This window comes from Pogoniulus pusillus, chromosome Z (assembly GCF_015220805.1).
Source record: "Pogoniulus pusillus isolate bPogPus1 chromosome Z, bPogPus1.pri, whole genome shotgun sequence".
Taxonomy (NCBI): Eukaryota; Metazoa; Chordata; class Aves; order Piciformes; family Lybiidae; genus Pogoniulus; species Pogoniulus pusillus.
In genome coordinates, this window is record NC_087309.1 from 62645849 (window position 1) to 62658982 (window position 13134).

General features: G+C 42.1%; 1 protein-coding gene across 2 annotated transcripts in view; it reads right to left on the reverse strand.

Annotated features, from left to right (window-relative positions):
• Positions 1–13134, reverse strand: part of FREM1 (FRAS1 related extracellular matrix 1) — a 78486-nt gene that overhangs the window by 10736 nt on the left and 54616 nt on the right. For both annotated transcript variants that reach the window (XM_064176488.1, XM_064176487.1), the window contains exons 26-33: positions 12242–12386; positions 9765–9894; positions 8377–8449; positions 4257–4406; positions 2152–2390; positions 1357–1404; positions 907–1089; positions 517–642 (exon numbers count right to left, since the gene is read on the reverse strand). In XM_064176488.1, coding sequence (XP_064032558.1) covers positions 517–642; positions 907–1089; positions 1357–1404; positions 2152–2390; positions 4257–4406; positions 8377–8449; positions 9765–9894; positions 12242–12386 — 1094 coding nt within the window. The remainder of the gene's footprint in view (positions 1–516; positions 643–906; positions 1090–1356; positions 1405–2151; positions 2391–4256; positions 4407–8376; positions 8450–9764; positions 9895–12241; positions 12387–13134) is intronic.

Here is a 13134-nt window from a genome sequence, read left to right on the forward strand (position 1 = left end):
CCTTCATAATTAAAAATGAAAATCAGCTTTGGTCTCTATGAATAAAGCTACATCATTGTTTAAAAGATGTAAAGAAACAAAGGCTTGCCAGGGAAGAGAATTTATAATGAGTAGGTGATGAGAGGTTTCAGTTCCAAAAATTCTTTTAAGAGACCACATCGGTTTGGACACCATTTGCTGTCTCTTGCAGCCTGCATAGCAAATGGAGTACAGCAAAAGTCAGCATCACATCTTCTGTGGTGAAAGTGATACATGTTTAGAGAATACCAAGGTGAGCCAACTCCCACTAAATCTCTCACAGACTTCATTCACTGACTGCCTCATGCCCATATCCCCCCAAGGACCAAGACATCAGTGCTTATGTGGTTCGTCCAGGAGCACCCGTGGGTGACAGGAAGGAAAGGTAACACTGGCAGAAAACTCAACTTTGGACAACCATTTTATTCCCTGTGCAGGTCAATAGTTGTTACAGGAGTGAGAGTTGCACTCATGGTAGACTTATGCTGATATTTTTACCTTGCTTTGGGAATTCCATAATTTCCATGTTATTCCATCACACTGAAATAACTTTTGAGTACTTTCTTCATACTGTAAAAGCCCCTTTAAATCTGGTGTGCAGGTCTTTGGGAAAGAGTAAGAGTCCTGCAGAGAGAAATGTCATTTGAAAATTTGAAGGAAAATAATTACACAAACAGTCTACCTGAAACAGATTAAGCAAGTCTTGTATTAAAGCTTTATGCCATGCAAACTCTTCAAGGGCTGAGTTGTTTTGTCTGTGTATTCGTTTGACTCAGCTTTGGAGTGGGAGGTGTTAGGCTGCAGATCTCAGAGGTGTTAAATCCTCTTGGAAAACAGCATGACTGAAAACAGATGGTGAAAATGCCTGTGAAACAAAAGGTTTCATACCTGATGTCCTGAGCTTGGTTCAGATGCCAGTTCTGCATTATCAGCTTGTGGGATTTCTGTCTTCCTAGAGGAGATGATATTCGTCTGGGGTTGTGTTTGGTTAATTGCAGATGCTTGGCCCTTCTTATTTGCTTTAGCTGTTGAGGTGTCATCCTCTATTCGGAGTGATACCATCCCATGATACTTTGTTTACAATATCACACACAAGGAGATCAGGGCAGGGAAAAGAAAGGGTTAGCACATACAAGTGAATTTTAAATAAACTAAAAAACAAACAAACGAACAAACCCCCAATAATTGCTAATCAAGGGGATGTGACACCAAAGAAAAATAAAGATATTTAGAAAAACTTTATCAAAATGAATAATAGAAGTGATAAGCCAGTAAAAAGTTAACCAAAACAAAATCTGAAAGAAATCATAGGAAGTGGAATACTGAGAATACTCTTACTTTGAAAACCACATCAGTTCCATTTCTAAATACAGATGAAGGTTGAACCTGAAAAATGTAGACAGGCAGAATGAGATGAGCCTGTTCACACATTGTAGAAACAAAAAGACTATATGCAACATTTAGTATGAGTTCTAGGTTACAAATCACATAGAAATTATTTTGGTTTTAGTTCTTTCTCTTTCAGATGGAAACCGATCACCTCAGAAAAGAGCCATTAAAAATCATGTGTGTTACCTTTTATAATCACAATAGTAGAATGCTTCTGAACTACTTAGATAAGCCAATGTAGGTTAAGCAAGAAAATCAATGGACAAGCTCCAAGTAACTGTTCCCTGTTTAACAGCATTTTCAGCTTTAAAACTTTAGGACCGGATTCACAGCTTCTATACACATGCCTGGCTGCAGTGACTTCTTTCTTCTAACTGACCCATAATTTAGCCAAGATCGCAGGCTGGGTATTTCTTGAAGTTACTTGTTGCATCTTTCCTCTCACAACTCTATTTTTCTTCTTCTCTGGCATATATTGATCTTCAAAATTAGGATTTTAAATATTTTTTCTTTTCCTTTCATTATTTTAAAATAGCTTTCGGGTCTCAATCAGAGCAAATTCAGTTTGTGATAGGTTGGACTACATGATCTTGGAGGTCTCATCCAACCTGGTTGATTCTGTGACTCTATGATTCTATTTCATGGTCAGGTAGGATCAGATCACTACAAAAATATGACAACTAAATTAACATGTCTCAATAAATTAAACAATCAACCCATCACTGCATTACATAAATATCTTACTATTTTGCCATTTCCAGTCACTCTCAGCCTGGTCTTTGACTGATTTGCCAAACTTTGTTCCTGCTGCGACTCCCCTCCATGCTCTGTCATGTCTTTGGAAGCAAACAGTGGGATCCCTTTCAAGAGAGCATTGCCAGGCCTGGGAGGTGATGAGGAGCCTGAGGGTGCTGGAAACAGCGTGGCTTTTCCCCTGAAGTTGTGCTTGCTCTGGCCAGAAGAATGAGAATAGCTGCAGTGACCTGAAAGCATGAAAAATGGCAGATGGTCAGTTCTAACTGCATGAGCAGATAAGTGGTCATGATTACATGGGTACACAAACAGCTTGCCATTAAAAGTTGGATGATTGTTTCACTTGATGTGATTGATTTGCTGTTTGTTCAGTCATCCTGTTTGTGGAGTTTGCTGTGATTATGACTGCAACTGCTATCTATGTATATGTTTTTATACATAATGCATCTGGTCTACCCTCAGATCAAAACACCATCTAAGCTTATGCCAAAAAATGCCTCTTTGTGCATAGGTTGAGGTGTGGACTGCTGTTTTTTGGTCAAGGACAAACAACTATATTTAACTAATGTTGGTGTCCAGACAATTTTCTCATCAGAAATCCAGGACAGTATTGTTCCTACAAACCAGCTGTGCTGTGAAAACAGATCTCATATTTTAATTTCTTTTTATTTTTAGTTAAGCCTAATTCATTGCAGCATAAATCTAAAATGTTTCAGTAAGCACCAGAATATCAAAACCAAAAACAACCCAAAAAAACTCTTCAGGTTTCAGAAGACTCAGGCTTGCAAAAGTGTGGCTGGAAAGCAGTCTATCAGAAAGGGACTTGGGGGTTCTAATTGATACATGGTTGAATATGAGCCAGTAGTGTGCCCAGGTGGCCAAGAAAGCCAATGGCATCCTGACTTGTACTAAAAATGCTGTGCCCAGAAGGAGTAGGGAGGTAATTATCAGTTTGTACTCAGCTCTGGTGAGGCCACACCTTGAGTATTGGGTTCAGTTTTGGACACCTCATTAGAAGAGAGACATAAAGGTGCTGGAGGGAGTGCAGAGAAGGGCAATGAAGCTGGTGAAGGGCCTGGAGAATAAATCTTATGAGGAGTGACTGAAGGAGCTGGGGCTGTTTATTTTGAATAGAGGAGGCTGAGGGGAGATCTCATTGCTGTCTCCAACCATCTAAAAGGACATTGTAGAGAAGCTGACCTTGATCTCTTGATCTCTTCTCACAGGTAATTATTGATAGCTCAAGAGGGAATGGCCTTGAGCTGTGGCTGAGTAGGCTTAGACTGGACATTAGGAAAAAAAATGCACAGAAAGAGTGTTCAGACATTGGAATTTGTTGCCCAGGGAGATGGCTGAGTCACCAACTCTGGATTTAAGATCCTTTAGATGAGGATACAGCTTAGGGGCAAACTTTGTATAGAAAGGTTATCAGTTGGACTTGATGATCTTTTCCAATCTGACTATTTCTGTGGTTTTGTGATTCTGTGACTCAGTTGCTTCGGTAGTGATTTCTATTTTTGTGCAGTTGCTTCTTTTTTGGTGTGATTTTAGGTAAACCACATTTCATCACTGAAAAATACACAGACATAAAAGCCTAAACTCTGTCACAACCACTGCTATGCACTGTAATGTTGTGGACTGTGTTTGTTAAGTAATAGAAAATATGTTGCCAAGTGCGGGGTTTAGTTGTTAGATTGTTGGGTTTTATTTTTAGGGTAAAGTAGTTTTGTCTTTTTTTCCAGAGGTGTGTAGCAGCTGTCAAACTGTGGGAAAAAAAAAAGGGGAGGAGGAGGGAGGGAATTCTAATGGACCTAAAACCATTTTTTCCCACTTCAATAAACAAGAACTGGCATCATGTTGTTATGCAAAACAGTTTCTTTGCAGCCTTCTCGTTTAGTACCTGTTGCATTCTCCAGGATGTGTTTCCTAAGAGGAGTATGTAACTGTGTATGTCAGTAGTGGTTTTGCAACTGTCAAGCTTGTTTTCTCCAAAAGGAAATCAAGGTTAGTGTTAGGAACAACCTGTGGATGAAGATAATTAGCTACTAAACCAAGACTGTCCCATCTTCTTAATGATTATGATTGAAAGAGAGTACCTCCTTTTGAGTCCAAAATTTTCACTACAGCTTTTGTCCGGGTGCCAAGAACAGCATTCACAGGAGAGTTCAGAACCACTTCAAAGACTTCATCATCCTCCTCTAATCCATCACAGGTAATTGCTATATTCCATGTCTTGGTTGACATTCCTAACAGAAATAAACATTTTAATTACTCTTTAACTGTTATTGAAATCAACAGGTATGGCAAGGAAATACATTCATTATTGTGTCTGCAGCTAAAATGGAGTAGTTGGCATATGCTGTTGTACTCCTACCAACTGACTGGGCCCCAGCTGCTCTTCCAGAAAAACATCTAAATTCAAATTTGTGCCTGGGCAATGATGATCCAGTTCAAGGGCACACACTGTAATGAAGTTGCTGTAGATGTGCAAAATGACATTGCAGTGTACAGATCTAGGACTGCTCTTGCAGTTATCAAGATTTTTTTTAATGCTTTTTATCTTCAAAGCTATCTTGAACAGTTACTTAAAATACCTGTAAGTGAATCAAAGACTGAAGTGCAAAATTTTAGGCAGACTTTATACTCAAAGACAAGATTTTTACTTGGCTGCTTGCCTTTACTTTGTAACTTCAGACTTGCATTATGGGAATGGAACAAGACAATTAATAAATAAAGTACTAAGCTGATTATTACCTGAAAGGCTGCAAAATTTATTCAGGAAAAGAAAGAAACCTCTTTCAACATACACACTACTGTCAATAAAACCATCTCAAGACCTGCTTTTGAATCACAAAATCATAGAATCATAGAGTCATAGAATCAACCAGGTTGGAAGAGACCTCCAAGATCATCCAGTCCAACCTATCATCCTGCCCTATCCAATCAACTAGACCATGGCACTAAGTGCCTCATCCAGTCTTTTCTTGAAGACCCCCAGGGACGGTGCCTCCACCACCTCCCTGGGCAGCCCATTCCAATGGGAAATCACTCTCTCTGTGAAGAACTTCTTCCTAATATCCAGCCTATACCTACCCTGGCACAACTTGAGACTGTGTCCCCTTGTTCTATTGCTGGTTGCCTGGGAGAAGAGGCCACCCCCCACCTGGCTACAATGCTCCTTCAGGTAGTTGTAGACAGTAAAAAGATCACCTCTGAGTCTCCTCTTCTCCAGGCTAAACAGGCCCAGCTCCCTCAGGCTCTCCTCATAGGATTTGTGTTCCAGGCCCCTCACCAGCTTTGTTGCCCTTCTCTGGACATGTTCCAGCACCTCAACATCTTTCTTGAATTGCTGACATTTGCAATGAGCACAAATATATGTGTCCAATATTGTAAAATAAAATCTCTACATCTTTATGACACCTTATAACTTCTGTCTCCTTGTGCCTTTTCAGTATAAGTCCCTCTAGCTAAGAGGAGCTGACAGTAAAAACAGATCCATAAACTTCAATGGGGCCTTTTCCTGCTCCTTTATGTTACAATTTATTGAGTGCAATCTAGTATGCCACTCAGTGCAGCTGATTGGCAAGTGGTAGGATCTGACATTCCTAGGCATGGCAGCAACAGTCTCTGGATCCAGCTGACAAAGCTAAAAATACTTGACATCTTCAACTCCATCATCTTCCCCAGAGAGAAAGGGTGGAAAAGGATATATCTATTGTTACTGTATGAGGAACAAACTGGCAATTATCAGTAATTATCAGTACAGTACATGAATGTATAAACTCTATCTTTCATTCTAACTGGGAATGGACTTTCATAGAATCATAGAATCAACCAGGTTGGAAGAGAACTCCAAGATCATCCAGTCCAACCTAGCACCCAGCCCTAGCCAGTCAACTAGACCATGGCACTAAGTGCCTCATCCAGTCTTCTCTTGAACACCTCCAGGAACGGTGACTCCACCACCTCCCTGGGCAGCCCATTCCAATGCCAATCACTCTCTCTGTGAAGAAGTTCCTCCTAGCATCCAGCCTATACCTCCCCTGGCGCAACTTGAGACTGTGTCCCCTTGTTCTATTGCTGGTTGCCTGGGAGAAGAGGCCACCCCCCACCTGGCTACAGTGTCCCTTCAGGTAGTTGTAGACAGCAATGAGGTCCCCCCCTGAGCCTCCTCTTCTCCAGGCTAAACAACCCCAGCTCCCTCAGCCTCTCCTCATAGGGTTTGTGTTCCAGGCCTCTCACCAGCTTTGTTGCCCTTCTCTGGACATGTTCCAGCACCTCAACATCTCTCTTGAATTGAGGAGCCCAGAACTGGACACAGTACTCAAGGTGTGGCCTGACCAGTGCTGAAAACAGGGAAGAATAACCTCCCTTGTCCTGCTGGCCACACTGTTCCTGATGCAGGCCAGGATGCCATTGGCTCTCTTGGCCACCTGGGCACACTGCTGCCTCATCTTCAGCCTACTATCTATCAGTACCCCCAGGTTCCTTTCCTCCTGGCTGCTCTCCAGCCACTCTGTCCCCAGCCTGTAGTGCTGCTTGGGGTTGTTGTGGCCAAAGTGCAGAACCCTGCACTTGGCCCTGAGAACATATTCTGTATATCTACTTCTCAAGTGCAGCTAAGCACTTGGATTAATTTTTACCATCAAACACATGCCACTTATTTCAGTGTTTCACTGATCATCTGTTTTGTCTTTCTGCCACTGAAGTCTCACTGCTCACAGTATCAGAATAATCTCATAGCAGGCCACACCCTGGGAGGCCTGTGTGCCCCCTTGTGATGGTTTGGGTGTTCCCACCCCCCCACACTTTAGAAATCACCCAGACTAGACTCAGCTGGGTCTGGAAATATGAATGAAGCTTATATTTACAGCTAGCACAATATACAAGCAGATATTTACAGTATATACAATGATATACAGAAATACACAAGGTAAAAGGTAATACAGAAACATAACTCCTCCCCCAGAAACCTGAGTCCCCAGGAGGGGCTCTCAACCACCCCTTCACCTTCCCCCTACCCTCTCAACCTTAACCCAGTCCCAAGGAAGAATGGAGGTTTGACCAGGGGCTTAGGAAGCAAAGTGGATTAGTCCAAAATGGAGAGTGAGGTTAGAGAGATGCAGCTCAGCCAGCAGCCCGAGTGAGAGACTGGCTTATCTATGTTTTGCTTTATGTTTTTATACATCTCAGCAAGCCTGTGAGGGATGTAGACCTCACCATTGTTTTCCTTTTACAGCCTGTAATCTAGTTGTTCTCACTAAAACATTCTAGCTAGCTTCAAACTAGCACAACCCCATTTTCTAAACTCATAAATCCTGGCTGTGGCAACAGAATGTGTTAAAAAAAGAGGGGGGAGGGGATCATATTTCCCTATGCATAGGATATTATTATTATTATTATTATTATTATTATTATTATTATTATTATTATAGCAAATAGATTTTCATTCCCAAATAATATATTTATATGGTCAAATACAAGTCTTTTCAGGTGAAGATGAATTTCTGAGTGGTAAATTATGAACATTTAACTGGGTTTGTTTCTTCACTAGACCTAGGAAGGTAACAAAAGCACAATAATATTAATTGATACAGGGAACTTTTTCTAGTATCTTCAGTATTCATTTTCACTATTGATTCTTCCCAGGGAAGAAAAGTCAGGATCCTTTTGATAATACAGCCATTACCATTTCCTGATATTTACGCCCTCGGTCAAGGTCAGAGTGTTTTTATGGTTATCGTGCAAGCAGAGATGAGGTGTGACAACTTTCAGGTTATTTTGCAACTTTCTGGTCACTAATACATTGCATAACTTGAGTTGCATTCATTTCTTTCCCAAGTGTGTCCAGCATCTTGAGTTTTACCTGTTATACTTTAGATCTTTAAAGTGCCTAACAGCTCAACTCAGGGCAAGTCCTCTCCAGCTTAGCTGTAGGGAGATTAGGAGACATCATTTTATCATTTCTGATATTTTAGCCGACATAAGGGACCCTATGCTGACATAAGGGACTCTATGCCATCTCACCCTAAGTAATAAGTATCCTAACTCACAAATGAAACCCACTGCACTTCCAGAAAATGAGGCAGAGTGTCTGTAGTCCTATTCAGCTCCTCTAGATACATGTACAAAATAGTTTTCAATGCCAAAAATGAGAGGTTAGACTTTCAAAATCAGTGGCTTAATATTAAAATTATTCTGTGTACTGGTTCATACCTGGGTCAAACTGAACAAGCTTTGAGGGAGTCACTGTAAAGTCCTTTCCCAGAACAGCAGATATTTCATTGACCTAACAAGAAATCAGACAGTAAATGCCATATTGTGAACTATGTCACCAAATCACTGTATTCTGTTGCACGCTGAAGCTACTGTGTGCCTCTCCATGAAGTCTCTAAAAGGCATTTCAACCCATACCCATGTGCTTAGTGAAGGGCAAAAAAACCAAACCATTCTAAAGAACTGATGATGTGATACACAACTGTTATTCTGTCCTCGCTCACGGTTTCAAATTCATTATAAAAATATTTGTATTTTGCCTTCTTGCCTCTCAAATTGCTCCCTGACAGCCTCAGACACCACTGCTGTTTACCAGCCCTGAGGTCTCAGCCGTACCTGGTTCCTGTGAGGGCACATCATGGCATCCCAGAAGACTGTCAGCGGTATTGTCACGCTTACCTATTTAGCCCACTTGGAGGTCTGGGAAGGAGCATTTGCATATAGATCTGTTTGTCAGTCTCAAAGTCTTTTTGTGGTAGCCATGAACCCCTATATACCTAATGACTCTAGCAACTCCCTGGGCTTTCTTAGGAGACTGGCAGAGAACACCAGCTTCCATGCTGCATTCTTGATGCTGTGATCAGTTTTACTGGTCTTGTTAGCCAAGCGACAGACAGAATATAGTCTCTGAAGGATTGGTCAGGGTGGCCCCTGGTGAAGTCAATAGCAAAATGTCCACTGATTTACATAGAAGAAACATCAAAATCACGTTTCAAATTAGAGCTGAATCCTGTGAAGTTGTATTTTTCTAGTAAAGGGAGCTGGTAAAACTCCAGAATTTCCATTTTATGGGGGGAAATAAACTTTGTGATGGCAAGTTGCACAAAACATGTTTTACAAAATCATAACCTGCAGCTTTCAGGTTGACGTTTTGAAACATAAGACAGACACCATTACTGAAGACATAAGGGTTCCCTCAGGCTTTTTCAAAGGCTGATGACAGTGGCAGTAGAAATGGGGGAGGCTAACATGGCTGTGGAGTTGAAGCTTCTGGGCTCTTCCAGCCTAAGCAGGAAAACGAGAAGTCTCAAGACCCTGGTCACCCAAGGCTTGGGCTGGCAGCCCTGGAAACCCAGCTTCTACGCAGAGTGCCTGAGGAAACTGCCTGCTCTGACTCCAAAGGTCATCAAAACTCAAATGCTGCTCCAAAGCATTCTAGTTTCTGTTAACAAACACTGATACTTAAAACTCAGGATTTTTTTCCAGAGGTTTTTTTTCAACTTTCTGTATTTGTTTGCTGGTTACTGATGCTTCTGAGTCTGAGGAAGAAATTAACGCGCTCCGCTAATTAAGAAGTTCCTGCTTAGAGGCTTGGCTTTTAGCTTTACCTTCACAGTAATGAAGGCAGATCCTGCAGAGTGTCCTGCCCTGGTGATTTTCAGAGACACAATTCCCATGCTCTCACACACTTCGTATTCAGTCTGTTGCATTTCAATCCGAGACCACTGGAGCTCCAGCCTGCGGGAGAGCGGAGAAAGCCTCTGTGAAGCGAAGCCACCTCCTCTGCTGCCTCCACCCCCTGCTGTTCCGAGGTTCAGTGATGAGCTGTTTCCCTCCCGACTGCTGATTTAACCAGTACACATACTAAGTCTTTGTTTCCAAATCAACATGTTTGTGTGATTTTACTGATTAGAAAGAGGGAGAGGTGCCTAATAAATCTTCCAGTTGAGCCCTGGCTTACACCAAACCAAGCCTTTACTTTGTTTCACAGCCAAGGGACTTCTGCAACAACTTTGAGCAGAGCTGGTCCATAACACCCAACAGGCCAAGATAAGCTATCCCTGCTTCCTCCCGATTCCCTTTAACCTTGTAGTTTTTTGTCTCACTCTTCAGTACTTTCTCTTCAATATCCTCCTTTCTTACCATCTTCCTTCATCTGCCATCAAACTCCCCTCCTCACTGTACAGGACGTGCTTCAGGACTTCATCACCTCTCCATGCTCCTTACTGAAGTACCCTTACTTACACAACTGCCTTCTCCACACGCCTTATTTAAGTACTCTCACATACTGGCCTCTTCAGCTTCAGAAGTGGTGGAATCCAGGTGTCTTGTGCACTGGGTTTTAGAATTGTTTATGGGGAATGTGACTAAACCTCAGAAGAATGCATGCTGCACAGGGTAGGCAATAAAGATCTCGCTTTTTTTTAGGGCTGTGATCAAAATTAGAGTCAGAGCAGAATGAAAAAACAGTGTAAAGAAGTAAAATGAGCTGTCCTACTTAAAAAACAAAACAAAACAAACAAAAACCAACCAACCAACCAAAACCTCAGAACTTTTCTAAAATAAACTTACAGACCTTTCAGGGTTGACTGCCTCTAACACCAATGGAAGTTTCTTCCTGTCCTCCTATACCCTCCGATGCTCATTTAATGGGCAACTAAATGAAGCTGATTTTCTTTGGTTTTGCTAAATAGTCCAACAGCATTCAGTTAAAAATCTGGGATCCAACTTTAATAATACCAACATGCAAATCAAACTTGTATTTTGAATGAGTAACTATAAGGTGATAATAAAGTGTGGTTTTTTTTTTTTTTAATCCAAACTCTCAAAACTTTTATTACAAATACTGTTTTTTTTTTCTTTAAAGTCAAGTTCCCATTTACTCTGAGGTCCAGTGGAGATAGCAGATACATTCTACTTCCCTGAAACTTTCCATACCAACAACAACAAAAAAAGTATTCTCCTTGCTCTGTTTTTAAAGCTATGTTATGTGTTGCTATTCATGTAAAAGAAGCCACACTTTCCCATGAGCGGTGGTGGTGTTTTAATGATGGTTTTAATAGCGCATCTTTGATCCGGTACAGTGCATCTGGGAAGTGCTCAGGCTGGTTGCGTTCAGGGGACATTTCTTTGTGCATGGGGACATCTTTTGGCACAGTGCATAACTGCTGAAACCTGTGCCTGGCTCTGCTCAGTCTCTGTGCCCTCTGCATTATGCAGAGCACTGTTCTGCAGAGGAGTCCGGCTCTTGGAGCCAGCTCTCCAGTGCTTTTTTCCCACCATGAGCCCTGGTATACTCACAACCGGTTTATCCCAGGAAAATAGCATTGGTTATGTTTCTTGTTCACTCCTGATTAAATAAATTGGTTGAACATTCAGGTCTGTTTTCAGAAACAAAGAGCATTGCTGCCCCTGCTGCAGAACTACTTGCACTTTTGGCCTTTATCATAAAAGCACAGCTCAGGTGAGAGCCCAGTCTGTCAGTGCACAGCCCAGACAGCTCTGTACATGACACTTATGCATGTCACGAGGCAACTTTATTAATGTACCTAATACACATTTTGGCAGTGGGTGACAGAGAAGACACAGAAGATCATGTGTGCCCGCCACATTATTTCAGTGGTTTTTTTTTTGTTTGTTTGTTTGTTGTTGTTGTTTTTGTAGAAACATAGTTCCCATAGCTTTTACTGCTTGAGGACATCCCCTCCACCATTATCTCAAGTTTGTGAAAAAAAAATTTCAGCACAATGGTGAGTTCAGAGTGACCTCCAGCTGCTGGACCATCAGCCCTGTACTTCAGCACTCAGAATGTCAGATCCTCAAATGCACAACTGCCAGTTAGAGAAAAATCCATTAAGTTTTCCTCTGAGGCCATGAAGGCCTATGAGATCCGTGCCCAAATCTAACCTGGAGCTTGTCCTTTTCATGTTATCCCCTTCAGGGGAGAAGAAAAAAAAAATCTCTATTTTCAACAAAGAAATGGCAGTTTGGATGAGTATTGTGTTCACATCTCTGTGGCTTGAAGCCCAGCACAGGTTTATTTTCTCTGGGGCATGGAAATGACAGTGCACCACAGCAAACCTACCTTCGAGGCATTGCAGCGTTTCCACTGGCATCTGTGACCTGAAACTCCAAGTTGTCTGAATTTACCTCCCGCAATGGATTGATGACATAAAGTATGATTTTATTGTTTAAATCCTTCTGGCTAAATGTTTTCTGAATAAGTCCACCTGGGAAAGAGAAACACTAAGGTAAATTTAAAAAGCTTACGAAGAGCCACATACAGATTGCCTGATTTTTTTGTATTGTTGAACACTTAGAAAATTTGAACTTACAGATACTTAGGTTTATAGCTAAACATTCATATCTCAACTCGTTATAAGCCCCAGCCAGTTTCTTCCCATGTGATGTGTTTATGGATTATTGTTTTTTTTTCCTTGACAGAAACAAAAAATAGTTTCTCAAAGGCAGATCTCAACAATCAGGAATGGTGTGGTCAGCAGGAGCAGGGAGGTCATTCTGCCCCTGTACTCTGCACTGGTTAGACCACACCTTGAGTACTGTGTTCAGTTCTGGGCCCCCCAGTTTAGAAGGGATGTTGAGATGCTTGAACGTGTCCAGAGAAGGGCAACAAGGCTGGTGAGAGGCCTTGAGCACAAGCCCCATGAGGAGAGGCTGAGGGAGCTGGGATTGTTTAGCCTGGAGAAGAGGAGGCTCAGGGGTGACCTTATTGCTGTCTACAACTACCTGAGGGGAGGTTGTGGCCAGGGGGAGGTTGCTCTCTTCTCTCAGGTGGCCAGCACCAGAACAAGAGGACACAGCCTCAGGCTGCGCCAGGGGAGATTTAGGCTGGAGGTGAGGAGAAAGTTCTTCCCTGAGAGGGTCATTGGGCACTGGAATGGGCTGCCCGGGGAGGTGGTGGAGTTGCAGTCCCTGGGGCACTTCAAGGCAAGGTTGGACGTGGCACTTGGTGCCATG